Raw genomic sequence first — 26,052 nt, 5'->3', positions numbered from 1 at the left:
GTGGGTTTGCCTTATATTTAGTGTTAGTAAATACAAACCAAACACCTCAAGCCTCTCTTTAAAAGTCTCATTTAAAAAAGTTTAAATATTAATTTGAATTAAAATAAATTTAAGTGTTTTATGTTGAGAGTAACTGAGACTTTTGGGGGGGGGCACATATGAGGCTCAGAATAGTGAGTGTTTACATGAATGCATGCTCTCATATTGTGTAGAATCCTTAATATCAAATCTTGAAATTCATTGGAAAGTCACATCTTTAAAGCCTTTTCAGTTGAAGTAGTACAACTTTGTTATTGTTCATGGAAACAGTATGGAAATGTGGTAAGAGTATTTCAAGTGTTTGCTTATGATGAATGTAGGTTATATAACACTATGATTAAGTAGGATCCTTCCTTTAATTTTTCAGGGAGGACTGTATGCATGTAAGTAATGGACTCAAGCCTTTTCCCCATTAAACTTCTATTTGGTCCAGGCTGTGGTTGGCTGAAAGTTACTGCTATACAGTGTGTCCTTTTGCTTCCTTGAAGTAAGTTTGCTGGCAGTCCAGTTGCAGGTGGATAATTATGCACTTTGCACAGGCTGCTGCTGTAATTGGCAGGTTTTGGCAGTCTGCGCAGAGGAGTCCTGGACTGAAAATCTGCAGTCTCTGTGCACGTCCTTTGCTCTCCACAAGTGATTTTGTCCGAGCCAAAGCTGAGATGCATTTTGCATTTGTGTGTGTATAAAAATGTATCTTTACCTACTTTCTTAGAGGATACAATGTCGTGTAAGGGGTTTCTCTTTTCATGACTGAACAAAAGGAAACCCAGTTAGCAGATACCAGGCAAGGGAATCTAATTCTGCTATGCTTTAGGAGGTACTGTAAGAATGAACACCTTAAAGCCAGTGCAGAGATTTAACTTGGTCTTTGCATTAGTAAAATACTGCTTTTAAAAATATATGTATACATATAACCACTTCTAAATTTACATATTTATATATGTATGTTTATTCTGCACACACACACACACAGAAAAATCTTGAGGACAGAGATAGTGAGAGCAAAGACATGCAGCAAAGCTGTGTTTCAACTTGGTATCTTCATGGAATGAGTTAGTTTTTATTTGCCTCTTTGGAACTTGAGCAACAGCTTATTTAGAAGATGGTTAATTTATCTGTGTTGCTGGAAGCTGTAATGCTCAGCAGTGTATGTGGGCCTTTTAACTGTTCCTGGGAGATATGATTAATGTGGCAGAAAATGACATTCACAGTAGTAATTGAGGGTCTTTAGTATGCTCGTCCTTTGTACATTAACTATTTTTTGTTTATTTGTTTGTAGCAAAAACTTAAAGCCTTTTTATGGGGGATTACATTCCTCTAATCTCTCAGTGTTCTTCTCATTACGGCAACATCATACGAGGAAACTGGCTTATTGGCTACTTGTCTGGAAACGGTACCATTAGCAGGTCCTCTGCAGCTCAGGTTACATTAGAAAGGTCTTTAATATAGAATATTTTGTGCAATGTCATTTGGGTTTTCCTCCAACAAATAGCTCTTATAAATCAGTGTTGCACTGAAAAGTAAAGTGAGTTTTGTGTGGAGGGACTGAGTCAAGATGCTGTTCCCTCATTTGCATTTTTTCTGCTCTTTCTTTTTTGTCTCTAGTACAAGTATTCGTGCCTTGAGAAGGAAGGGATTCCCATAGTTCATTCTCATTATGTACTATTTAAATGAACTGTGTAGTGAGGCAGTAGGCCCTGTTTTCTCCTGGTAGTGGTTAGATCATCGCATTTATTACTAAATATACAACTTTTTCTGTGCTTGGAAACTGAAGAGGGTTGTTTTATCTTCTAAGTTTTAAAGTGCTGGTGTTGCAAATACAAATATTTGGATGTTGCTATGAATAAAGCCTAAGCTTACATGTACTTCTTCAGAAGCTAAAGAGATGAGAAAACAAACACCTCAAAAGGTGTCTAATTTTTTTTCCCCAAAACTTATTTGCAGTATAATTCAGAATTAGTCAACCTGTGAGATTTACTTTGTCCATAAAAGCATTTGTGTAACTTAACTTATCAAAATCAGAGCAAAAAGCTATCAGAGTTTACAGTACTGTCGTGGAACTAATTTGGGCACAATACCTCCCTAAGCAGATAATAGTGTAGATCCTTTTCTGCTTCACTAGCACTGGCACAGCTACTGAATGTGCTATTGTGTGAAGTTATAAACCAGATAATCTTAATTGGGCATTTCCTGAGAGGAAGGGAGGGATGGCTGAAAAAGGAGAGAATTGGAAATAAGGGCATGCATTCCTACTATACAAATTTTGGCTTCCATCCAGGAAAATGGGAGAATTTCCTGTTAGTTAAAATCTTCCAAGAGCTGAAAGCCTGGTGATACATACTGCATACCTCGGGGAGCCAGAGGAAGGGGGAAGGCTGGGAATAGCTTGTGCATGAAAGCCTTGTGGAACCGATTGTGTTGTGATGCGTTGGGACTGAGGGGTGTGAGCAGCTGGATCTCGGGGCAGCTGTAGCATCGGAGGACCATCTCCTTTGTCTGGCCAAGGATTTGGGTTTCCCTGTAGTGGTTGCACCAGCAGAACCTGATGTTGTAGACCAAGTCCTGGAGCCTTTTTAGAGTTGAGTCGAATGCAATTCAAGCTACATGGAGTATGTGTGTATGTGTTGTATGTATGAGGGCATAGTGCATATACAATGTAACACATTTGGTGCTGCACTGTAGATATAGGTGGAGTCTTGACTTGATAAACTGGAGGATCTGTGCTATAGATAAACTATGGAATCTGTCATGTAAATTTGAGGAAAGGATGGCAAACAGAAGTGGGTGCAGGCAAACAGGATCCAAAAGAATGTAAGTGCATTTCTTAGCACCAGTAGTTGCACCTGGTTCCATTGGAATAATCTTTTCGGAGCTGCATTTGAAGAGAGGGGTTGCTTATTAAATTGAATTAAAGTACAGTGAGTTATAATTCAGAATTTGAATCTCTACTATTGCAAGGTTGGGAAAAATAGGTAATCAGGGAAGAGATGTGTGTGAAAAAAGACGGCAACTTTTTATGTTAGGACTGCTAGTTGTGTTCTGAATCATCCCTCACTGACCTGATTTAATTAATATACGCTAGTGTAGATGCTTCAGACACCTGTAAATACTTGTACGCTACCGTCTTTGTTTTTTAGTTTTTGCTGGAGTGTAGGGTGAGCTCTTTTGGGTATTTTTGGTAAGCCTTTGAGTGAATTAGGATTGTAATTGTTTGGAATATCTACATTAGTGTTTGTGGACATTTGAGGGTCTGTATGTTACAGTTACTTCAGCTCAAGTTAGCCCAAGCTCCAGGAAAAGTGAAGTTTCTAGGGTAGATGTAATCAGAAGGAGCATTAATAAGAGTAAGAAGGGTGGGTTGCTTTGTATGTAGAAGTCTGTCCTAAGTATTGTATTAAATATTAGTTATGGTACAGAAGAGACTTAATCATTTAGCAGTTGCATTAGAAATTGATCTCCAAACTTCAGTCATGGGTAAGAGTAAAATAAAATCTTTTTTTTTTAAAATCATCCCATATGCTCCAATAGCCTGTACTAAAGGAATACAATTCAAAACAAATAAACTTTACCCATTTTGACTTTTGCAGTCTAGTACAGATGCACTAAATTAAAGTGACATCAAGAATTAAATAATACCAGCTCTCTGAATGTGGGTACAATTGTGTTTCGTAAACTTAAGTGAAAAGAAAAGCAGAAAGAAAATTGGATCTCGCCCCCAATTAATGAATGAGGAAAAGGTTTGATAGCAGTTGCCTACACTGTCATTTGTAATGAATAGAAATAGAATTACCTGTGTTAATACAGTTTTATGAGTGATAACATATTGTTGATATAACAGTAAAGGAGAATAATGGCAAAGTTAAACATGCAGCTCCAAGAAAGTCTGTACACAGTAAAGATGATGCAGTTATGTCAGATTCGAGAGGATGAGGGGAAATGGTGAATGCGTAGAAGAGAAGGCCACCCGTTGAATGGTATGTTAAGGAGTTTTTAGCTGCCTTATGCAGTTTCAGAATTGTTTCTGAAGACCTGTTAGTCTATTGGAAGGTATTAAGAGAACACATTGATCAGGTGGAAAATTTAAATTATACTTCTTCTGTTGCTTCATTTTTATCTTTTTCCTCCTCCTTCTAGGAAGGGAAGTGTATTGTCATTCTTTAACTTCTGTATGATTTGAAATAACTCAATTAGAGATCAATGGCAGCTTGTCCACATTTACCTGAAAAGCCAGTAATGTCTAAACGTATGTTTGTGGCCCCAAAGCAGCTCAGCTCCATTTGAGGTGTTCAGGATAACTGTTAATTTTCCTCTCAATTTCTGTCACTTGTAACTAGGATGCTTATAGACTCTGTATTGTTCACTTAATTACCAGTTAGAAATTTTGGAGTCAAGTGCCTTAAACTCTTGGCCTTAAAAAAGGATATTTAGGTACTTAAATTATCTCTTGATGAGAAAGGAGCATCTCTGGGCCTGGTTCTGATCTGCTGAATGTGTATGTCCTTGGGAAGGGGGCCTCGAACCACAGCTTTACACTGGAATACTGAAATCCGGATATAAACTACAGATGTCTAGGTTTATAAGTCACAGCTGTGCTCATAAATTAACAGCCAATATTTTGAACTGCTAAGAGATTGTTTGTTGGTAAACTATGTCCCTTCTGTCTTCCCAATCTCTGTGAACAATGAATATCCTCCAGTGAGCCTTTCCAAGTGTTGTATATATTGTGGAAGATACAGAAATCTTTTATAACTTGTTATAATAGTTTCTAGTGAAACTATTTTATCAACCATCACGTTGGTAGCAAATAAAAAAATAAATCCATTTTGCTGCCATGCACTGCCCTTGAATTGCTCCTGCCAGTTTTAATGCTGTTGTAATTACTTTTCCCAAATACTCTATTTCTTTTCTTTCCCTCTTGCCAGACCCAGGGGCAGGAAAGCAACTTTATAGGGGAAACAAGCCCTGCCTTTGTACAGTGCTATGAAGTGCACAGAGTAAACAAATGAGGGGGTGAGGGATGGGGATAGAGTGGGAGTTTGTTTTCCTGCATCACTTCACTTTTCTTGTGCCAATAGCAGCGTTTTTAAAAAGAAAAGGGAAAAAAAAAGGCAAATTGGATTGTTAGCAGTGTCCCTTAGGATCATAAATGAAGGGAAGATTGTGTATGTAATTCATAAACATCCTGAACTATACGCCTTCTATTTCAACTTATTAGGGCATGAAGTAGTGCCTGCCAGGTTAATTTCACACTGGGGAATTCAGCATTCATGCAGCTCTTAATTTCCTCCTCTATACAAAGCTGCGATAAGGAGAGAATAAGGGTATTTGAATATTTGATTCCAAATAATTATTTTTAAAGAGAAGTATTTTAGCAGTACCCGCAAGACAATTATAGTTGTTTTTTTAATTGAATTTGGAGAGTAACATGAGAATGTTTCTTTGTCACTGGTAGGAAATATGCTTTTCGTCTAGCAAACAAAACCCTGTACTTTACAAAATCTTCTCTTTTATAGATGAAATTGTTTTGAATTCAGGATGTGGTGGGCAAACAATAAAAAAGAAAAGCCACTTGCAAATACCACTAATCTTTCTCCTTTTCTGATCTGCCAAAGGAAGCATGGAATTTGTTGGTATGGAACAATGGTCAGTCCTCTGTATTTTCATGGGTTTAATGGTTAAGATGGTTTTAATGGTTAACTGGAGTTCAAGGATTGTTCCAGTCTAGTGCCTGCTTTTTGCTTTTGTGATGTGGTATCTGAGCATGAGTGGAGGGAATCATCTGTTGGCTCTAAACAGGAATGGGACCAGATTTTTATTAAAAAAAAAAACAAAAACAACAACAACAAAACAAAAAAAACAAACAAAAAAACAAACAAAAAACCCCCTCAAAATTCTTATGAAGTGAATCTTTGAGACCTGGAACCTTTTATTCTTTTCTGACTCCAAGTGTTACTTTAAACTCAGTCATGGATGCTGACTGATGTTGTGATGGAGAGAGATGGATTCAACTGGTCTAGGAAGATGGTCAAGACAAATTCCTAAGGTTTTGCTTTAGTCTCAAGAAACTGTGTTTTGCGTGGATGTTTTTAGGCTATTTCTCTTAAAACACCTAGATGATCAGTAAAGAGAAATTTCTTAGTTTTTGAGGTTGGAATGGCTGGGAATTATGTATGTTAAGGAAATAGCAGGGTTGAGAATAATTGGGAGTTGGTGGTTTTGGTGGGAATTCAGTCAACTATTCCCCCTACTGCCTTTGAACACCAAGCTATGGAGTTTTGTTTGTTTAGGAGGGCCAATTGCAGCTTTATATAGGTTCCTTAAACCCACGTTGCATAAGCTTGCCCATCATCAATTTTTTTTGTTTTTTTTAATACCCCCCCGCCCCCCAAAACCCAAACCCAACCAAACAAAACCATTACATATGGGAGATAAAAGTGCCCAAGTTGCAGAAACAAAACCAAACTTGAATAACAAGGGCTCTATGCCTTTGTGGTGCATAAAGTTTATATGGAGATAAATGTTTGTAGAGAAGCATACTCTTGTAAGTAACTGGTTTTGCTGTTATTTGGCTCTTACCTTATTTTGATTGTCTGTTTTTGTTTTTAGCACCAGCAAACATTTTTAAATCAGCTAAGGGAGATCACTGGTATCAATGACATCCAGGTACTACAACAGGCACTGAAGGTAAGATGGATGTGTCTGACTTGTAGCTGAATGTATACATCTTAAGTGCCTGTGAAAGCCATAAACCCTACCCTTTCTTTCTCTCATCTTCCCTTCCTTCCCTTCCATTTCCAGCTTGAATACTTTTTTAGATTTGTTTCAGGGGGAAAAAAAGCTAATAATGATGGTTTGTTCACTTTAGAAGGAATCTTGATCTGTTTTGGTACTGACATAAAAATTAATCGGGTGTTCAAAAATGAAAAGACAGGAATGGTATGACTTGTCTTAAACCTTTGGCTAAAGTGTTTTGAGATACCTTGGTGCTACTACAGCTGGTCAACTCCTGATGAGTTAAGTGTTGTTTTTTTTGTCAAGGTGTAGTTAAGTTTTCTATCATGAACAGGTCCTGCTCAGTATGTAGAATGAAGAATTCTCCTTGAACTTGCCACCCTTTGCTAATTTGCTATTGTTTCACTGTTTTTTTTCTCAACCATTGTAAATTCTTTCACAGCACAGAAGATTTCTTTGATGCAAGTAAAGAATGGCAGGGGTCTCTGTGTTCTGCTTCCCCAAATATATATGTATATGTGTATACATACACTTGTTCACAACTGCCCCTCGAAAGCCAGTATTTCTGGCTTTAAAAATGGAATGGTAGATTTTCAGAAGAATTCAGCTGACTGCTATTGAAGTCTGTTGAGAGTGTGCTGATTATGCTTGTTGACGGGTTGACCTACACTACAAGACCTTTAATTTTTTTTTTCTGAAATAAGTGGAATTCTTCCAAAGTAAATTTTCATAAGATGTTTTATCTTTATTTTGGTTAAAAATAGAGAGGTATGCAGAATATGTCAAGTTTGGAAACTTTCTTTTCTAACCAGTATTTCACCTGAAAATACAATGTGTCATTGATCTTACAAATTGCTTGTATTGTTGCCCTTTGCTGTTAAGAAAAATCAAAAAAGGATAAGGGGACTCTCACTTCTTGTTTTGTTGATGCTTAAAGGACAGCAATGGTAATCTGGAGTTGGCTGTGGCTTTTCTCACTGCGAAGAATGCCAAGGTTCCCCAGTTAGAGGAGGCAACTTACTATCAAACAGCCCTTCCTGGAAATGACAGATACATCAGCGTGGGCAGCCAGGCAGACACCAGTAGGTATTTTTTCTTTTTGTAAGTTTAGTTTAAAGGCAAGGGAACTAAAAACTTGCCTGTGAGATGACTGTTTCTGCTGATAATTCTTGCTTAAAAATTTGTAGATAATTACATGTTCTTTCTTTCCTTATTTCAGTGTAAATTTTTTTTTTTTGAGCTATCCTTAAGCATTACCCTTACATGTATGTATGGTGCTGATCAGAGGGTGAATAACTGGGACTTTTATATTTTTCCTCTTTTTTTTCCTCTTACAGGATTTATTTTGGGGTCATGCAGTAAATAATTAAAGGCAAAAACTGGCTACTCTTTTGTCAAAATAAAATAAAATAAAATGGGAGAAGAGTCTGTGAATGTCTGTCTTAATATGCTGAAGCATAATACGCTTAAGCCTAGCTTCTCCCTGACAGGGATAACTTTCCCAAAGGGAGAACCGAGAAGTTAGGTGTGCATTTTGTAGTAAAAGAGTAGGTATTTTATATGTGAAATTAACATTAAATATATTCATTTTAAAGAGTTTTATTTAGTTTATACAGAACATCCCACAACCTGTATTTCTCTGAGCCTTGCAGGTTCTATTCCTTTGCTTTAAGTGCATAGTTATTTTTATTGGGGGAAAAAGTGTGTTAAACATGTTAAATGTGTTCTGCAAATAAATATGAGAAATAACATGAAAGAAAAAAGTCAAAGGAGCCTTTTAGTGGGATTGATTGCTGTAAAGTCTGAGTTTCTTGATACTGTATTTACATTCCAACATTCTAAACACAGATGTAGAATATTTTAATTATATATTGAATGTTTGACCATGAATGTAGTAGGTTTATGTAGCTTTTCTTAAATAAGTAGAATTATTTAGCATCACCCACAGCAGGATTTTTTTCCTCTTCGTTTCACTAATATTGGGGTGGCTATGGTGGCACCATTATAAAGAAGTTTAGTTAGATCTCCTTGTCAGTTGCACAATTGTCTCTTTGTCTCTAGCATCTTGACATAACCATCTTTTTTTTAAATTTTTTTAATTTAGAGATGAGTTTATTCTCAACATCTCAGATCTGAAAACTGCATTTTAATCCTTGGTATTACTGGCAGCCCTGTTTAAAACACCCTGAGTGCATTGTAGGTAGTTGTATTATCCCCCTACTAAGTCGGGGTAGTGGTGGTGTGGTGGTTTGGTTTTTTTTTTTTTTTTCCCCCCTCCTTTGGAAAGAAAGCACACACAAAACCCCATATGTATTTAATTTTCAATGTCAGAAAATTGACATTGAGGAAATGGAGAATATTTTCAACAAACTTACCACTGTTGTCATAGGCTGCAGTACTGAAGATCTACTATGGCAGTGGAATAGTAAGCTGGATTCTCTTGCTGTCTGTGTTTAATTAGATTTATTAGCAATCCCATTAATAGAAGCATTTAGTTTTGCTGTCACTTACTGTGCTATGTAACCTTATTGAAGATACGAGGTGACAAGGGATATGAGAGGGAAGAGTCAAGCCTGCCGTGTCTACATTACCCATGACTGATGGTCAAACTGAAAAAAGTAAGTTTTGAGTTGTACATTCCAAGCTGAATTTCAAGATTCTCTTTTCTAGAGGGCTGAAGGCAGACCCAGACTCCTTACAGTTATATAGCACTACAAGCCAGTAATCAAGAAGCGTAAACTGCTGTGGAAAAAGCAGACAGATTTTTTTTTTTTTTTTTTTTTTACGTCTTTAATATCTGGTCAGGTCCTCACTGGCAACAAAGATAAGAACCCTTTCCCAGCCTTTGTTGTTTTACTTAGACTGAAAACATGTTATGAGGTAAAGGCATCGTGGCCAACTTTTCTTCATGCTGGAGGGTTTATGGGGCAAGAGCTAAACACCTACAGCAGAACAAAAGTCTAAACCAGTCTGATCATTGAGCACCTCCCCACCGCCCCACGGAGTGAAAGCTTCTTGCAGAAACCTACAGTTCTTCTGTTGTGATCTGCTTGCTTTAGTTATTTTGATTATGAATTTAAAAAATGCAGTACATTTAAAATGGACAAGTTTCAGGGCCCTACCTTAGTAAGTACTGTCATGTAAGGGAGTATAATGAAAGACAGCAGATGACTTGGGAGAAGAGAATGAAAGGGTGGACATAGATGGGAAACATATTCAGCAATGATAGCTCCAACCATCAACACTCTCTTCTGCAAAGAGCACTATTCTCAGAAACTATGCTGAGTTGCTGACAGTATCTTGCCTTTCAAATTTGACTCCCTTTTACTATCCCACATGGGTATAATTACATGAAGATAATTATAACTCACCCTTACTGTTTCTTACTGCTTAACTACCTCTGTGCATTTGGAATTTACGATGTTATGAGTCACCGAGTTTCGTGATCCCACCAAGTAAAGTAACCCAAAATGGGGATGAGAGAGTTACAGATAAATGTTAGAACTGTCTTTTATGCCCCAGAAAACCTCCAGCCACTTACAAAGGATTTTGAATGTAAGCCTTGCATAAAGGTATATCAAATGTATTCTGTCAGCTTGACTGTCTACATTTCTTTGAAATGGTTACTTAGTTAAGGGGTAAAATAAAAATGTATATGTATACCTTAACAATCAGCAATTAGCCTGGATTGTGCACTGGCTCTTCCATAAGTGACAGTGGTCATTCAGATGTTTGAGAGTTGCTTTCTATATGTTAGGAGGTATAAGGAAACCTGATTTCTCTTATTAGCAAATGCAACACTTAAGCAGCTGCAAAAATATTAATGAGTTTGCATAAAATTTACTCCATCTTTAAAAGCAAAGGCTGACTTGCACAGTGTTATTCATGATGCTTGCCTTTTTGCCTGTTCAAAATGGTGTGTGCAAGCACCTGCGAGTAGTTTTTTCACATCAGGAGGGATGTGTGCATTATCTGATGCCTTTGCAAAGGTGGTGTTACTCTTGAATTTTTTTTTTCCCTTCCTGCAATCTATAGTGAGCAGAAGCTGCTTAAGCATTAGGGTTGCAGTGTACAAATGGACACCTTTTAGTCTAAGATCACTTTAATGTTCTGCTGAGTAGCATAAATCCTAGGCACTGCAGTAGTACTTTCCAATATTTTCACTTTATTGATTTCTCTAGAAACCTTGTTTTCCATTTGAAGTAATTCAGTGTATTTTCATCTATGGCTGCACAACAAAACTGTTGCATTGCTAAACATATATCCATTTCCTTATTATTTGAGATACTTGCAGAACCAAGGGTTAAAGGAAGCAGCAGAATGAAGAGAAGACATGTATTTAAAGTTGTATTGTCTTCAAATGAAATAGCTGTCAAGACAAATTCTCTCCTTCACTTCTTTTGAAAACTCAAAATTCTTTTTCACAAAAACTGAATTATTAGTCTTTGCAATTGCACATTGCACAGCTGAAGCAAAAGGTTTCAAGCCCCTTTATAAAGACATAGTACAATGTAACTATAAAATGTCATGCACACCAACTTGAGGGTTGTAGACTTCATTACTTTTGGGGACCTGGCTTTTTATATCTTCCTGTTTTAGAGTTTGAGCTTTTGCATAGGTTTCAGAAGTCATTCAGTCAACCCTGTCTAATGAGGTAGGCTTAACTGCACCTAAAACCTCCCGAAGTGATGTAACATTTCTTAAAAAACATTCTGGTTTAGAGACTCTGAAAAGTTTATAGAGTCATTTGATTTGGTGCTTCACTGTACTTACTTTTAGACTCCTAATATCTTGCCTAACTCCCTCTTGCTTCAGGCTAAGTCCTTCATTCTTTTTACTACCCCAGTGGAGATTACAGTACACTTCATTCCTTTTATCTTAGATGAAGTGTTGCATGCTCGAAGACTGTGTATCATAATGTACCCTCAGACTTTTCTCAGATCTAAACTAAACAGCCCAAATTCTTTCCAAGTCTTTGGATGCATTTCCTATACCTATTGTCAATTCTTTTTCTCTCTTCTAGATCTTCTCTAATGGTTCTGCCTTTTTTGTGACCTGTGGCACTCAAAACAATAACCAAGACTTCAGCTGAGTTCTTAAGAAAAATGGGTGATTATAAGTGTCCATGTAGTACTCTGACAATATACCTCATGTAACACTTCATATTTTCTTCAATGCTGTGATGTGAGTTGCAGGTTGAACATGAATCAGCTGTAGCCCCTAGATCCTTCCTGGCACAAGTCCTAGTCAGTCTTTGTTCTATAGCTGTGCATTTTATTGTTTCTGGACACTAATTTCTTCTGTCACCTTACCTAACTCAGATATAGCTATGTGACTTTGTGACATTTCCTCCTATTTCAGGGATTATTTGTGTCATCTTCATCCAGGTTCCTGGGAGTGTCTCCAGCTTGGTATAGCAGGGTCCCTGCTTCAGAATGTCAGGAGTCTTGTACCTTGAGGTGGTCCTTTCATCTTACAGATTCACTTGTTCCTTTGTTTCATGACTACCTCTCTCCTTCCCATCCCTGTCAGTAGGAGAATCGTCAGTTTAAGGTGTTATCCTAGGACAGTGTAAATGCAGCTGAGATGAGGAAGTTCCTGTGAGACAGTGGTGGCCAACGTTTGCTAGCTCCTTTCATCAATGGAGCTGTTGCTTAAGTAGCTGCTGGGATGCTGTGTATTCTTCCTCCATCCAGTTTTAACCAAAATTGGCATATACAGCCAATTAAATTCCTTTAAATTTTCATATAGGAGCCCAAGATCATCATGATATTTAACATCACAGAACAGACGGTAGAATGTAGGATCTTGCTTAGCGCTGCTTGTAATAAGCAAAAATGATGTAGTCTCAACTTCAGTTTTTTCTTTTTATGTTGTTGGTGTGTTGAAATTGGAGTCTTGCTGCTGAATTTCCATACTTGGCACCTGTCCATTGAACCTATCAGGCCTGCCCCTCATTTTTCTCTCCCTGTGCCAGCGGTTGCATCACTGTGGTGCTTTATTGCCTGTGCCTGGGTTCAATTGCTACTTCAGATCTGTCCTTCATGCTGAGTTTCCCAGCCTACTTGAGTTTGAAGTTCCTACTCTCTGCATCCTCCTAGTAAAAGTAACAAGTCAATAACACAGTAATTATTTTAATGACCTAGGCAATTACCAATTAAGAACCATTTATTTAAATGATAGAAACTTCCTAAGTAAACAGATTGGTAGTAAGGTTTTTTTAGAAAAGAAAGAAGATATATGGGGATAGATAGATACAATGTGTGCATTTACTATATATATATATACACACTAATATATATGTCAGAAATTTCAATATACAACTTAAAGTTGCTTTGTAGAATTACAATTCAAACTCTCTGGAACTTATGTACCAGAAGCACACTTTATTATAGAATAACGTTGTAAACCAAAATACATTTCTTAGTAAAACAGTTGATTAATTCTGCATGTTAATTTTAGTTGAATAAACATCATGAATGCACTAAGCCAGACTGTTTTGATGACCAGTTTCTTCGTTCATAAAGAATTTTTTCAGAAGCAAACTTTTTTGTTTATTTAGTAGTCATGGCTTAGTTAAGAACGTTTGCATTTCCTAAGGCTATGTGATATACAATAAGAAGTATCTTTATGAGGATGAACCAGTGAGAACTAAAGTGTTCTGTGGCCTAAATGAGAGGAGTGTTACAAAATCAGCATATGTAAATTAAAGTCAGGTAGCTATAAATTTGGAGAAGTGGCATTATTCTTAATACCTTTATGAAGTGCATCTTTCAGCCTATCACAGGAAACTCGTGTGTCTGATAAATACTTTGGGTAAAAGTCAGCTTTTTTTTATTTTAGACTCAGACTTTGAACACAGAAATCAGTTGGTCAAATAGGAAACATCAGTAGATTGGTTTCATGAATGAATTCCACTACTGATTGCTATAAAATAAAGTCATAGATATTTTAAAACTAGATTAATGTTGAATTTAGTAATGAGTGTGAGAGAAGGCAAAGTGATCATACTTGTAGAATAACTGCTTGAAAATTGGACTTGAAAATTTTCACTTAAAAAAAAAAAAAGAAATCCCCATGTAAGAATTTACAAAACTTGAAGATATTTTAAAACAAAACAAAAAAAAACCTGCATGAATTTCATGTATATGTACATTTGTATAATCTATAACTGACATGAATGCGAACTGTGCAGACAAGCTGACTTTTTCTAAAAGAATTTAGTCTCAGACTTTGCCCTTCTGTTATGACTTCTATAGAGATCTCCTCTTTATAATCCTATGATATAGGATTCAAGTCATACATGAGTTGTTGCAGCTTAATGAGTTACTGTGTCAGCTGAGATGCTGAAAAAGACCTTGAACCTGCTCCAAGTACAGCAAACATGAACTAAAATACATTACCTTAAATCTCCGAAACATTTTTATTTTACATTTGCTACAAACTAAAAGCTTGCATGGAGTAAGTTACCGTGGATTAGCTGATATTTAGAAGTGTATTTTTCTGATCTAAGTTATGCTAGGTAAACCCTCTGTGACATAAATCAATGGCACCACTCACATGTGGTGGTAGTATCTGGCAGCAGGTCTTCACTGTATTGTCTTTTTTCATGCAGATCAGGAACAATGTATATGTGAAAACAATATTTCTAAAGAGAATCCTGTTTTGTCTGCTCTAAAACCCTTGCACGCCAAAGGAAACTGTTGTGTTGATCTGCTTTCTGAAAGCAAGTAGAAGTCAAAGATTTGGGGTTTTAATATTAGTGATGTAATCACTGGTACTATGAATGGTAATAAACTTCTGAACACATAGGGTGGTGGTATAAATTAATAAAGATTAAGAAGCTAGGGAGGTGCAAAGAAGTTGAATAATTTAATGAAAGTGTGAGTTGGAGTTGACCTTGGTAGATTTTTGTATAACAGTGGGAGCTTTTGTTAACCACATAACTTTCAGCTACGTTATGAATTCTTTTCCAGAAAATACTCTCCATATAAAGGAGCTTACTTCTTAATCTAGCTTTCTTTTTTTATTGTTGTATAAGAATTTCGTCACTCATACCTGACTAGAGACTAACTAAAGGAATATTCCCCTCTAAGTAAGTGATCAGAGTAATCCTGTATGCTTCTCCATCAGTTTGTGTGGCTGTGGGATTGAGGCTTACTCCATCTTCAGTTGTGACCACTATTACTGCTTTCAGAAAAACAGCTCATCTCCAGTGGAGATGAGGTGCTTGTGTGTGACTACATGCAAATGTGCAGAAAATACAACATAAGCATCACATTTTAGAGCGTAATAGGTAGTGTGTGGTCATGGGATCCTCTCATCGCTGTCGACCTTTCTAGCCTTTCTCCTGCTCTTAGGCTGTTGAACATGCTTGCATGTGACCCCGGTTGAGGTATTATTTTAGCCCAAATTACACTGTTCTTGATGTGGCAACTCATGTATCAAAACTCCTCTGGGTGAGATGTCTGCTGGTGGTTCTTGCAATTGCTTTAGGACTTCTGAAGGAGAATTTCAGGCATCTGAGTTGAAGTATCCTTCTGATATGCTGGTAGATCTGAGCTGACTATAAAAGACATAAGAATAAAATTATGAAGTGCTGCTTTTGTGGTCATAGTGTCTTCCAGATCATGACAGATTGCCTAGTTTACTTTGCAGATAAGAGTGCTTCCTTTAAAGGCTCACTAAATAAAATAGAAGTTCAGCCATCTTTGTTTTGGGGAAACAGGGCTAAGCTGAAAACTAGTTTTTGAAGATGCTGGTGTTAACAGAAAATTTTCTTTTACAACTTCTTTTCAGTTTCAGCTTTCTGTGAGGACAAGTCATCCCATTTTCTGTTCATACACAGCTATAGCAATGATTTTTGTATCATAAGTTCAGCATTTTATTTTGATCCAGTGAGAAATGTCACAGACAAGTAAGCCCAGGGAAATAGAGGAAGCTGTCTCTACAGCGAGTCAGCCCATCCAGGAGAAAAGTCAGAAGCTAGATGGGAGAAGCTCTTTGGGTATGAGTAATTATGCTGGCCTATGGAAGGAGAAATGCAGACAAGCTGCTCATCTCTCTTTGTGAGCAATCATCAGTTTAGAATCTGTATCTCTTTCTCCCAGAGTCTTTTAGCTTCTAATGTCCAAACCCCAGGCTGAAGAGTAGTCCCTTTCATAGCTCTTTGGGTAAATGTTGGCCTGGGAGGAGGGAGACTGAAACCAGCCAATGCTCCCTGTGTGTGTCTGTCTAATACTGCACATAAAAGTCTCTTCTGCACTTTCCCTTCTCTTTCTGTCTGGCTGACCTGCAAAGTGATACTTTTGGCCCTTGAAATCATGATAACCAACGACCTTGGCTTTTCTGAAGGTCTTGTGTGGTTGATGGACATTCCTGTTGGCCCTGGCTGCTCTGAAAGCATGGCTGTGCCTGACGGGAGGGATTTGTGTTGTGGTGTGACCTGTGTAGTGAAATCCCTCGTTACTCAGGAGGGGGAGTGCTGTCGCTGCTCTCAGGAAACAAGGAGGTTTACGGGGGATGTTAGTATCTGATTCTTTAGATAACGGGAGCTGGAGAGAAAGGCAGAAGTAGGATTGTTTTCATCTTCATTACCCAGTCAGTAGCCCATCCAGCATTCCCCACGTGTCCAAGTAAGGATCCTCATTTTGACTTCAGTACTTGTTTTCTTTAATTCTCCTGGTGAGATGGGATAGTTCCAGTAGACAGAAATTGGATTTAAATATATTCAGAAAAGGAATGTACAGCCAGGATCGAAAAGAATTAGGTTAAATAAGGAAGTCTCCCACATGTTATGAAACTGTGTGAAAGTATTTGGCTCACCAGTGCACAGAAACACTTGTAGAATTTGAGGCTGTATTGGGAAAACTCCACATGCGTTCCTCCATGAGGAGGGAAAAACAACCATGCTTGGCTAAGGTATGCTTTTTAAGAGGTTGTCTTCATCATGTGTTCCCTGGAAGCAACTGATTACGGTAGCTAAGTAATACTTTTAAGTGTATTGCTTTAAGAGGGCTTTCAGAAACCATAGATTCCTAAATTTGTCCCATAGCTCTGTGAAACTTAAGAATGTTAGGAGGAAGGAAGACTTTTACCTGTCATACCTTAGCAAGAGCAAGCTGCTGAGGTTTTTATCTGGCTTGGAGGCAGAAGGGAGCCGTTAGCAGGGTTAGTGGTTGGAAGAGCACAGGGCACAGGAGGGATGAACTGGAATGGTGCTCAGCAATCCACGTGGGCTCTCTCTCCTCTACAGTAAGACTTGCCTTTCATTCTGTTTCACTTTTAATTTTGAGAAAGATAGTTTTGCTTTTCAGATGTGATTGATCTCACTGGAGATGATAAAGATGATCTTCAGAGGGCAATTGCCTTGAGTTTGGAGGAATCAAACAGGGCATTCAGGGAGACTGGAATAACAGATGAGGAACAAGCCATTAGCAGGTAAACGAACAACTTATATAAAGCAGAAATTAAATTAAAGAGTTGGAGATTGGCCTGTATTGCTTTTTTTAACTTTTACTTTAACAAAGAATAACTTGTTTACTTTCATTTGTGCTACTGATATGCCTGGCTTCAGGATGTTGCTTTAATGTATTGTATGTTCTACACTGGAAAATAGTCTGTCATGTGTGGGCTAGGATTTAATAGTATATTTCATGTTGATGCATTTGTTTAAATATTGAGGAAGTTGATGGAGATAGAGGATATACGGTCATATTTAAATAGGACCTAAAACTAAAAGTTTCTCTTGTGTATCAGGTAAAAAAGCAATGAAAACAAAATATAATTAAGCAGCTAATAAATTCTTTGTCCTGTTTTTTACAGTGTTCATTTTACAATAACATTTTCTTACCTCTGTGCTAAGGCTGAGATTGAGGGAGGGGGTAGCAACACTATGACTTGAGTATACTAAGAGCAGCTGCTGTATTTTAGCTGATAAAGTATGTTATTAACCTATTTAACAAATAGGTTTTATAGCCTTTGAGTGAAGTTAACTTCTTGGTTTAAAGTTTTACGAACTTAACTTTCTCAACTTGGTCGTGATAAGAATATGTAAGTTAACTTTTGATCAGATTTTACAATAATTTTTGGTACAGTATGTGTTTATATGTAAATATAGATAAAATTATGAAGTATTTGGGACTTGAACTAAGCCTGGTGTAGGGTTGTGTGGGAGGGATGTTGGTTTTTTTGTGTGCGGCTGGCCTTGGGAGGGATGTTGGTTTTTTCATCTGTGGCTGGCCTTGGGAGGGATGTTGGTTTTTTTCATTTGTGGCTGTCCTTGTTCTAGGGGAAAAGGGCAATGATTTGATCCTTGTGTTAGAAGGTTAAGTACCGCCTCCTTGTAAAAGACTAATTTTATACAGAAATGATTTAGATGGGGGAGACTCACCACAATAATTCTTCTCCTGTATTTGACACTGTATTGTATTTGTTCACTGTATTTGACAGACTAAGTGGCTTATCAGAAAAGTCCAACTCTGAGAATATGGAGAGTGTTACTTTATCCACAGTCATTTTCTTTTTCCTTTTGAAAAATAAATGTACTAATTGTGAGAATAAACATACCCCTCCCTCCCCCCATTTGTGATAAAAGCCATCTTGTTATATGAATTTAAGATAACATTTTAGGAGAGAAAGGTGGGATGAGAGGGATTTATCTTCACATTAATAGTTGGAAGAAGATTTTGAGGGGTTGTTTTCTGTTTGGTAGTTTTTGTTTTTTGTTTTTTTTTTTAAGACCTCAGTATGTGCATGTATACAAGATTATGGTGGAAGTTCTGTCCAGTTCTGATTCAGAAGTTCTGCTCTTGCATGTTCCTTTTTGAAAGACAGAATTGTCATAATTACAGAGTTGTGATTTAGGCAGGCTCTCATAAAGATGGACCTATTTCTGGTCATGGAAATCTTTCGCCCTTTTTTTTCCTTCCCCAAGCTGTGACTGCTTCTACTGTGCTCACTTCTTGGGAGCCTTCAAGCTTTAATTTTTTTCCTGTGGACTTTGTTTTTCACTTTGCAGGCTAAAAAGCCCTTTTTGGTTTTATCTGCTTAGCCCATAAATAAGTATTATAAACATTTTACTTAAGTTATGGTGTATCTTTTTTTCTGGTTTCAGAAAATAACAAAGTATGCCATTTTTTTCTGTTTGTATAAAGGCATGTAGACAATTTGTTCAGTTATATACAGAGAAAATATTGGTCTTTTAATGCAACAGAGATGTATATTTGATGGCAAAATTACACACAATAGCATGTGACAAATTTAAGAGCTTGTTGCTACCAAGGGGAATATGGCCTGCACACCGTACCACACTTTCTATGCTTGCTGTAGTATTCTTTGGAGCATTTGTTGCACGAATTTATTTCCCAAAGCCATACAAAAATATTCATTACAAGATCCAGAGTATATCATGGCACAAGAAAGGGAATGGGACTTTGCTTGTGAATGGAGACAGAAAAGAATGAGGGTGTTCAGGGTTTTGGCAGCACTGAGGTATTAGATCAACTCAGTTACATACCAAGATACACCCCGAGCTGATGGCAATTTATGTCTGAGATGTACAAATACAGGAAGTTCAGAATTCTTGATCTGAGCTATTCAATCAGCTTGCTCAAGGACAGGATTTCAGACTTTTAAAAAAAAAAAAAAAAATCACTTAGTGGTTAACACCCCACAGAAGAATGTTGGCATTCCAATAGAAAGCACAGTATCTGTGCAAGACTCCTCAAAACAAAAAGTAGAACACTGTGGTTGTAAACAAGTTAAGCTGCAGCCATTTACTTTTGTTTTTCTAGGTTAAATAAGAAGCAGAAATCAAACAGGAAGTCAATAATAAGCACATGAAACTATGGAAATATTTCATTTTTAATAATGTAGGATGTGTGCATATTTAAACAGCCTTTGGTGTGGAGGATATTTTTTTCTGAAGGTATTCATGTTTTGGAACCTAATTTGCACTCATTTTGTTAAGGTTTCCAAGGGACCATTAATGGAATTTCTTGACTTGTGTAATTAATGCTATAATGCGCATAGAATTTGTCTTCCTGAATGTAATTGCCTTGTGCTACTTAATGAGGACAGGTCTGATTACTACATAGGTGTTGAGAGGAGTGCAGCTGAAATGTCCAAGTGTCCAAGCTGAACATCTTGTACATGGCACGTTTAAAATTTTTTATTATTCCCTCTTTAAATCTCCCAGGGAAATGTGCATGATCAGTGTATTTCTTAATATGAAAAATCTTCTCCTGCTTATATTACTTTTCATGGATTGAAAGAGAATGAGGCTGGTCAGGTAGGGCTTCACTGGGGAAGCTAGTAAGATATGACTGAAAGAAGAAATTAGCTGGCCTGTGTTGTGCCTAGGGTAGTAGCCATATTAAAATGAGAGCCCATGCTATAAGTGCATAAGGATGTGCACAACCCCTAGTGTGGGTTTTTTTTGTTTGGTTGGTTTTTTTAACATGGTCACTGAAACTGTTGGGGACTCTGAACTGTGGTTAAGCATTGTGTGTATAGATCAGAGGTGAAACTGGGGAGGCATGTAGAGTTGGGGATGTTCCTGGATGTCCAGCTGTAAGATCATCACAGTATAAAGATGCTTCCTTGTTCTTTTAGCTGAGTAGCCTGCCAGAGTGGGCTTTTCTGCAGCATGTTTAGTGGGCTTCCTCAAAATGGTTTGGCTGAACTTTTGTGTTGCGGACTTACTCTGCCCGAGGCTTATTGCATTGTCTGGCTAGCCTCATGCAAGCAGCTCTGCAAAGCTGCTTGGCTATTCCCAGCTTGTTAGAGAAAAATAAAATACTGCTTTCAAGTCCCATGCCAAGCCTGGCATTAACTAACCCTCACTCCAGAGTTTCCCTCCAAACAAGATTCCAATGCTTGGAGGTGGGGAAGCCTTTGGTCCTGTGAGGCTAGAGAAATGCCATACCCTGCATGTAGCTTATGGCTCTGTGGCTAGCAACTGCTGCGGTGGTCTCCGAGGGTTGCAAAAAGGGTGTTTCAGTTATGTAATCAGAATTGCTAAATCCTTGTACTAACTTCCTGGAAGGATGCTAATTTTTTTGAGAGCATGTGTGAATAAGATTCTTTGTCAAGATAGTCTCCCAGATCAGGACTGTATGAATATAGTATAGTGAACATTATAATATAAGAGGTATACTCACTATGCTGGTAAAGACATTTATGTAGCTTTTGAACTGATCATTAGGTTCCTGTTTACTGTGCTCACATTTTATTTCAGTTTGCATATAGCTATCATTATGGCTGAAAATGAGTTTGGCACATAGGGTGTGCAGCTATTGCATGTGCTCTCTGAGGACAATGTTATAAGTAAAATTAAGGAAAAATATGAAGTTTTGAGAACAAAATACTATAAGACATGGAAACAGATCTGAGGTGGAGCTAGAGATGAGGAAATCCTTCACCTGCTGAAGAAATACAAAAACAAATACAAGGAAGACATTTTAGTAGGTAATTAAATTGACAAATGGTAATACCCTTGGGGTAGGGAACTATTTCAATTTGAGAATATATATTTTTCTGAACTTGAACCTTGAAATATCTTGAAATATTCTTCAGCTTGGGGAAAAAAAGAAAAAGTTTGATTGTTTCCCTGAAAAAAAAAGTGGTATGGAGTAAGTATTGTAGTCCTGTTACATCATCATTCTAAATATATTCCAGTCTGTCAGAGTCTTCCAATCAGGTTTAAAGGTCCCTTCAATTTAGTTTAAACAAGAGTTTAAGTAATTCTACCTGAATGAGAAATTATTTGAAATATGTATGACATTTGTTTTGAATTAATTTTTCAATGTCCCCATCAAATAACTTTTACTCTCAAAGCAGAGATACACTGGTCATCTAACACTTTTGAAGAATTGTATCAGTGAGAAGGGAAATGAATTTGACTGTTTCTTTGCATTTTGGGGTTTGCTTAGGAGATAATGTTACTGTAAAAGACTCTCAAATCTAGCAACTACTGAAGAATCAGGTTCCATCCCTATGCATTGTTTGAAGAGATGTCAGAGCAGAAGGTCTTAGAGGATTACATGCTTGTCTTTTGAGTGCTGTTACAAGGTTATCTGTCAAAAACTAAATGTCAGAAATTGATTAATCCTTAAGAAATTACAAGTTTTAGGTTCTTCCTGACATGTATTGGTACAGAAGTGGTATTTTTACCAAATGGTCTCTCAAATTCTGAATGCTTCTATTTTTATTTTTTTTATTAAATAAGTAGCAATAACAAATTAGCATGTCCCACAAAGCAGTTGTCTACAGTAAATTCATATAATGCTTCATAGTTCATGTATATCTTGTAAGATACCTTTTCTTACTTTGACAAGAGCATAGCTTGAAAAAAAAATTTGCAGCTGGGAAACTGAGAGATTATGTCATGTGTGTGTCCCTGTTTCTTTGTTTTTTTCTAAGATGTTCAAACTTTGTCCTTGAGGAACTCCATTTACAGGCCAGCCTAAACCTGCCTGTCTTTGTTTAGTGAGTTTAGGACTAAAGGGGGCAACCATTCATGCTGCTCAGACTGCTTAGATGCTTGTCATGCAGCTCCAGAAATCCTGTGATTGGCGAATGTAGTAATTCAATAGCAGCTCAGCCTTTTACATGGTAGTCAGATTAGATGGTTGGGGATAGTGACTACTGTGTCAGTAGTACACATACCAGGCAACTTTGCTTATAAGTTAGAGCCATCGTTATATGACCTGAATGTATCCATCTCCATCTTTCTGTTTAGAATATGCAGCTACCACAAATTACCTTTAAGGTGTTCTTTGTCACCAGTCTAAAGATATGTGCTGATACAGAAATACTGTGTTGAGTGAAGCTTGAGTTTGGGAGCATAACACGTAGCAAATCTTACTGTCATGTGAAATATGGACATTCAACATAAATCACATAGGAACGGTTTCCTGCAAAGAGTGTGGTCATTGAAGTGTACAATTAACTTGAGTGGCATTTTAAAAATTGTGGGAAGATGTCTTCCCATGGCTCATGAAGTGATTACTTGCTATGTAAAGTGATTAATACAGTTGCATAAGTTCCAAAAATGGAAACTAAAAAAGCTTCTTCCATTTTTGAAAGTTGCCTAGTTAGCTTTTGGTTTACTGTCAGTAAATTAACTATTGGTGACTTTGTGCTTTGCATACCAATAAAAGCATTTGTGGATGAAAGTACTACACTAACAGTGCTGCCTGAAATTTCTTCTTGTCCGTCCTATTTGAATCTGGTTCTTAAATAATTGATGACTTACAGACATGGTTCTTGTATCTAGAGCTCTCACGGGAGACTCACTCATTCACTCACTGATACCATTTTCCAAAACGTAATGGAATTACTGTAACATATCTAAAAGTAAAATGGCATCTTACTTTTGAAGGCATATTATTGCATATAAATTTAAAACCAAGCTCAGCAACAATAAGTTAGTGAATGATGTAATTAAGATGTCTGTATTAGTAACTGAAGGTGTTTTACTGTGCCTTTTTTTTTTCTTTTTCTCACTTTTTTCCCTCCCTTCTGTTCCTGAAGAGTTCTAGAAGCCAGTATTGCAGAAAATAAAGCAAGTTTAAAGAGGACGCACCCAGAGGTATGGAGTGACTCTCCAAACCCTTATGATCGAAAACGGCAAGACAACTGTCCAGTAGGATTAAAGAATGTTGGCAACACGTGCTGGTTTAGTGCTGTCATTCAGGTAAGGACCCTCTTCGATTAGTTGTGTATACTCTTCATTGTATTTTTTCGTGAGGTGAGTTATCTTATTTTGAGTGGATAACTTAAGATATCTGTTTTCCTGGGAAGTTTAGGCCACTGGATGAGATGTTTTTGAGCATTACTTATTTATTGCATCTCTTAACATGTTTATCTATAGGCCTGATTGAAATGTAGAAAGTACTGTAGCGTAACTAAGTAAAGCTTCAAAATATTTCTTATTAAAAAGTTGCTGAAGACAAGGAGTTGAGTCTCTGAAGATCCTGGGTGTCTGCAACTCATGCTGACATCAGTGACAATTGTGGGTGCCTAAAAACATGTGAAAACTGGATTACAGATGAAGAACAGACTGCCTATATTAAAAGGAATGCATGTAAATGGCTGAAAGGGGGTGGCTGACAATGGAGGTAGGTAGAGGAAATGAGACACCCTCAATCATGGAGTGCTTACTGGAACAGCTACAAGAAAATAGGTAGCTGAGTAGGGTAAAAGAAGGAATAACTGATAGAGAAGGAAACTTGAGGAGGAGGAAAGTGAAGGTCTGATATGGATGCAGTTGTGTCTATTTTGAGTTGTTTTACCTAATACAGCCAATATATGTGCTCTTAGTCTGTTTTTGTGTATATGTAGCTTAATTAAAAGCTACTTTTTTTTTTTAAGATAGGGTCAATAGGGAAATGAGTACAGGTAGTGCAACTTGTTTAGTAAAATCTAATGTACTAATATTAAAGATACATTGTACATAAACTTTATGAACCCATCTTTTAAGAGATTTTTCTTTTAGAAGTGATTGCTAAAGCTGTATATGTTTTTTTAAATAATCTGCAGGTATATTCAAAAGCATCCAAACCCACAGAAAACTGTGGGTGAAAGTGGAATACAATGGGGGGAAATTTATTTTTAGTCTACAAGAAGCAATTCAGCATATTGTAACTTTTCATAGTCTGACGTTTTGAGAGGAATCAAATAAAATATTTAATACCCATTTTTAACAAATTACTGTCAGGCTGAAGCACTTCAGATAAACTAATATTGTTACTTTCATACTAATGGCTGTTGTACTTCAGGCTGAGTCCATTTAGATCAACGTTCTGCCTAGCAATTTCTGCAAATGCATGCTTACAGAGGAGTACAAACAGTATACATGATGCTGCTCTGTTAAAACACTCCCAAGCCTCCAACTGCTTTCACCTTGGGGGAGTTTCTTAATACTTTGCAGTTTTAGTTGGTAATCCCCAGTGGACCTCTTTTATGTACTTGTCTCCCTTGAACCTTGCAAACTTCTTGCACCCATAGGATCCTTTGGGTGGGAATTCCATAGTTGTGCTCCCTATTTAGCGTGAAGAACTGCCTGGTTTTTGTTTGGGTTTTTTTGAACTTGGCTCCCACTAGCTTTGTCCGGTGGCCTCCATGTCTCCTGGTGGACAAGTCAGTTAAAAGTTGATTGCTGTTACAGTTCTGTGGACTGCTGTCATACTCTTTCACCAGGTCGCTGGTCTCTTTTTCCAAGCTGACTGCTGAGTTGTTGCCTATACAGAAACTGTTCTAACCTCTGACCTGCCTTGTTGCTGTTCTCCAGATCTTTTCTAGCTCTACTAGCATTTTAGTTGGGGGACCAGGAAAGTGCTCAAAGTGTGAGTGGGCTATGAATTTGAGGTGGTACAATGGACAGATGCAGGCTCTTCAGGAAAGACAATCAGGGATGACAAGGAAGGGCATTGCCTTTCTTATGAAGGAGCAGCTCAAATGTATGCTGTACTTGTGTGAGACAAGGTGACAGTTTAAGATGAGAGTTTGTGGGTCAGCATCACAGGAGAGGCTGGTAGAGGTACCACCTGTTTAGTTTGTTACAGATCACCCTCCTCAGGATGGGGTTATGGACAAAGCTTTCTTTCAAGGCTGGTTCCCGTGGAGAACTTTAATAATCATCCTGACATCTGCTGGAAGTGCAACACAGCAGGACACAAGCAAACCAGATTTCTGGAGAGTATCAGGGACAACTTCTTGATACAAGTACTGATGGGATGCCTAGGTGTGATGCACAGCTGGATCTGCTGTTCCCTAAAATGGAAAAACTGGTTGGAGATGTAGTAATGTGGGTACCCTTGACTGCAGTGACCATGAAATAGTGGAGTTCAAGATCCTGATAAGAGTGAGGAAGGAGTAGCAGGGTACAGACCCTACAGTTCAGGAGAGCAGACTTTGGCTTCTTCAGGAAGTTGGTATCTGGGATCCCATAGGAGGCAGCTTTGAAGGGCAGAGGAGCTCAGGAAAGCTGGCAGCATCCTCTGATTACAAGAAGGGTCCATACTGCTGCTCGGGGAACTCGTGGCCAAGCTCCAATGCAAGCAGGCAGTGTGCAGGATCTGGAAGCAGAGATGGGCTACTGAGGAGTTTGGAAATGTTGCCTAGGCATGAAGGGATGATGTTAGGAAAGTGAAAGCTAACTTAGAGTTGATGCCTCAAGGGATGTCTAGGGTAACAAGAAGAGGTTTTGATGCTACACTAGTCATAAAAGGCTGAACAAGGAGAACATAGTTCTGTTGCTGAATAGAGCAGGTGATT

The 26,052-nt window shown here is 37.7% G+C and overlaps 1 protein-coding gene across 3 annotated transcripts in view; it reads left to right on the top strand.

The window, feature by feature from the left end:
- The window catches only part of USP25 (ubiquitin specific peptidase 25), a 92,819-nt gene that overhangs the window by 15,453 nt on the left and 51,314 nt on the right, over window positions 1-26,052 (top strand). For 2 of the 3 annotated variants that reach the window (XM_075033920.1, XM_075033919.1), the window contains exons 2-5: window positions 6,646-6,723; window positions 7,709-7,853; window positions 17,088-17,211; window positions 23,308-23,470. In XM_075033920.1, the coding sequence (XP_074890021.1) occupies window positions 6,646-6,723; window positions 7,709-7,853; window positions 17,088-17,211; window positions 23,308-23,470 (510 nt within the window). Of the gene's footprint in view, window positions 1-6,645; window positions 6,724-7,708; window positions 7,854-17,087; window positions 17,212-23,307; window positions 23,471-26,052 lie in introns of those variants that run through there. The other variant, XM_075033921.1, reaches the window with a different exon arrangement.

This window comes from Buteo buteo, chromosome 8, assembly GCF_964188355.1.
Source record: "Buteo buteo chromosome 8, bButBut1.hap1.1, whole genome shotgun sequence".
Classification (NCBI taxonomy): domain Eukaryota; kingdom Metazoa; phylum Chordata; class Aves; order Accipitriformes; family Accipitridae; genus Buteo; species Buteo buteo.
Note: the sequence above shows the minus strand (reverse complement) of the source record. Positions and strands in the feature narration are given on the sequence as shown.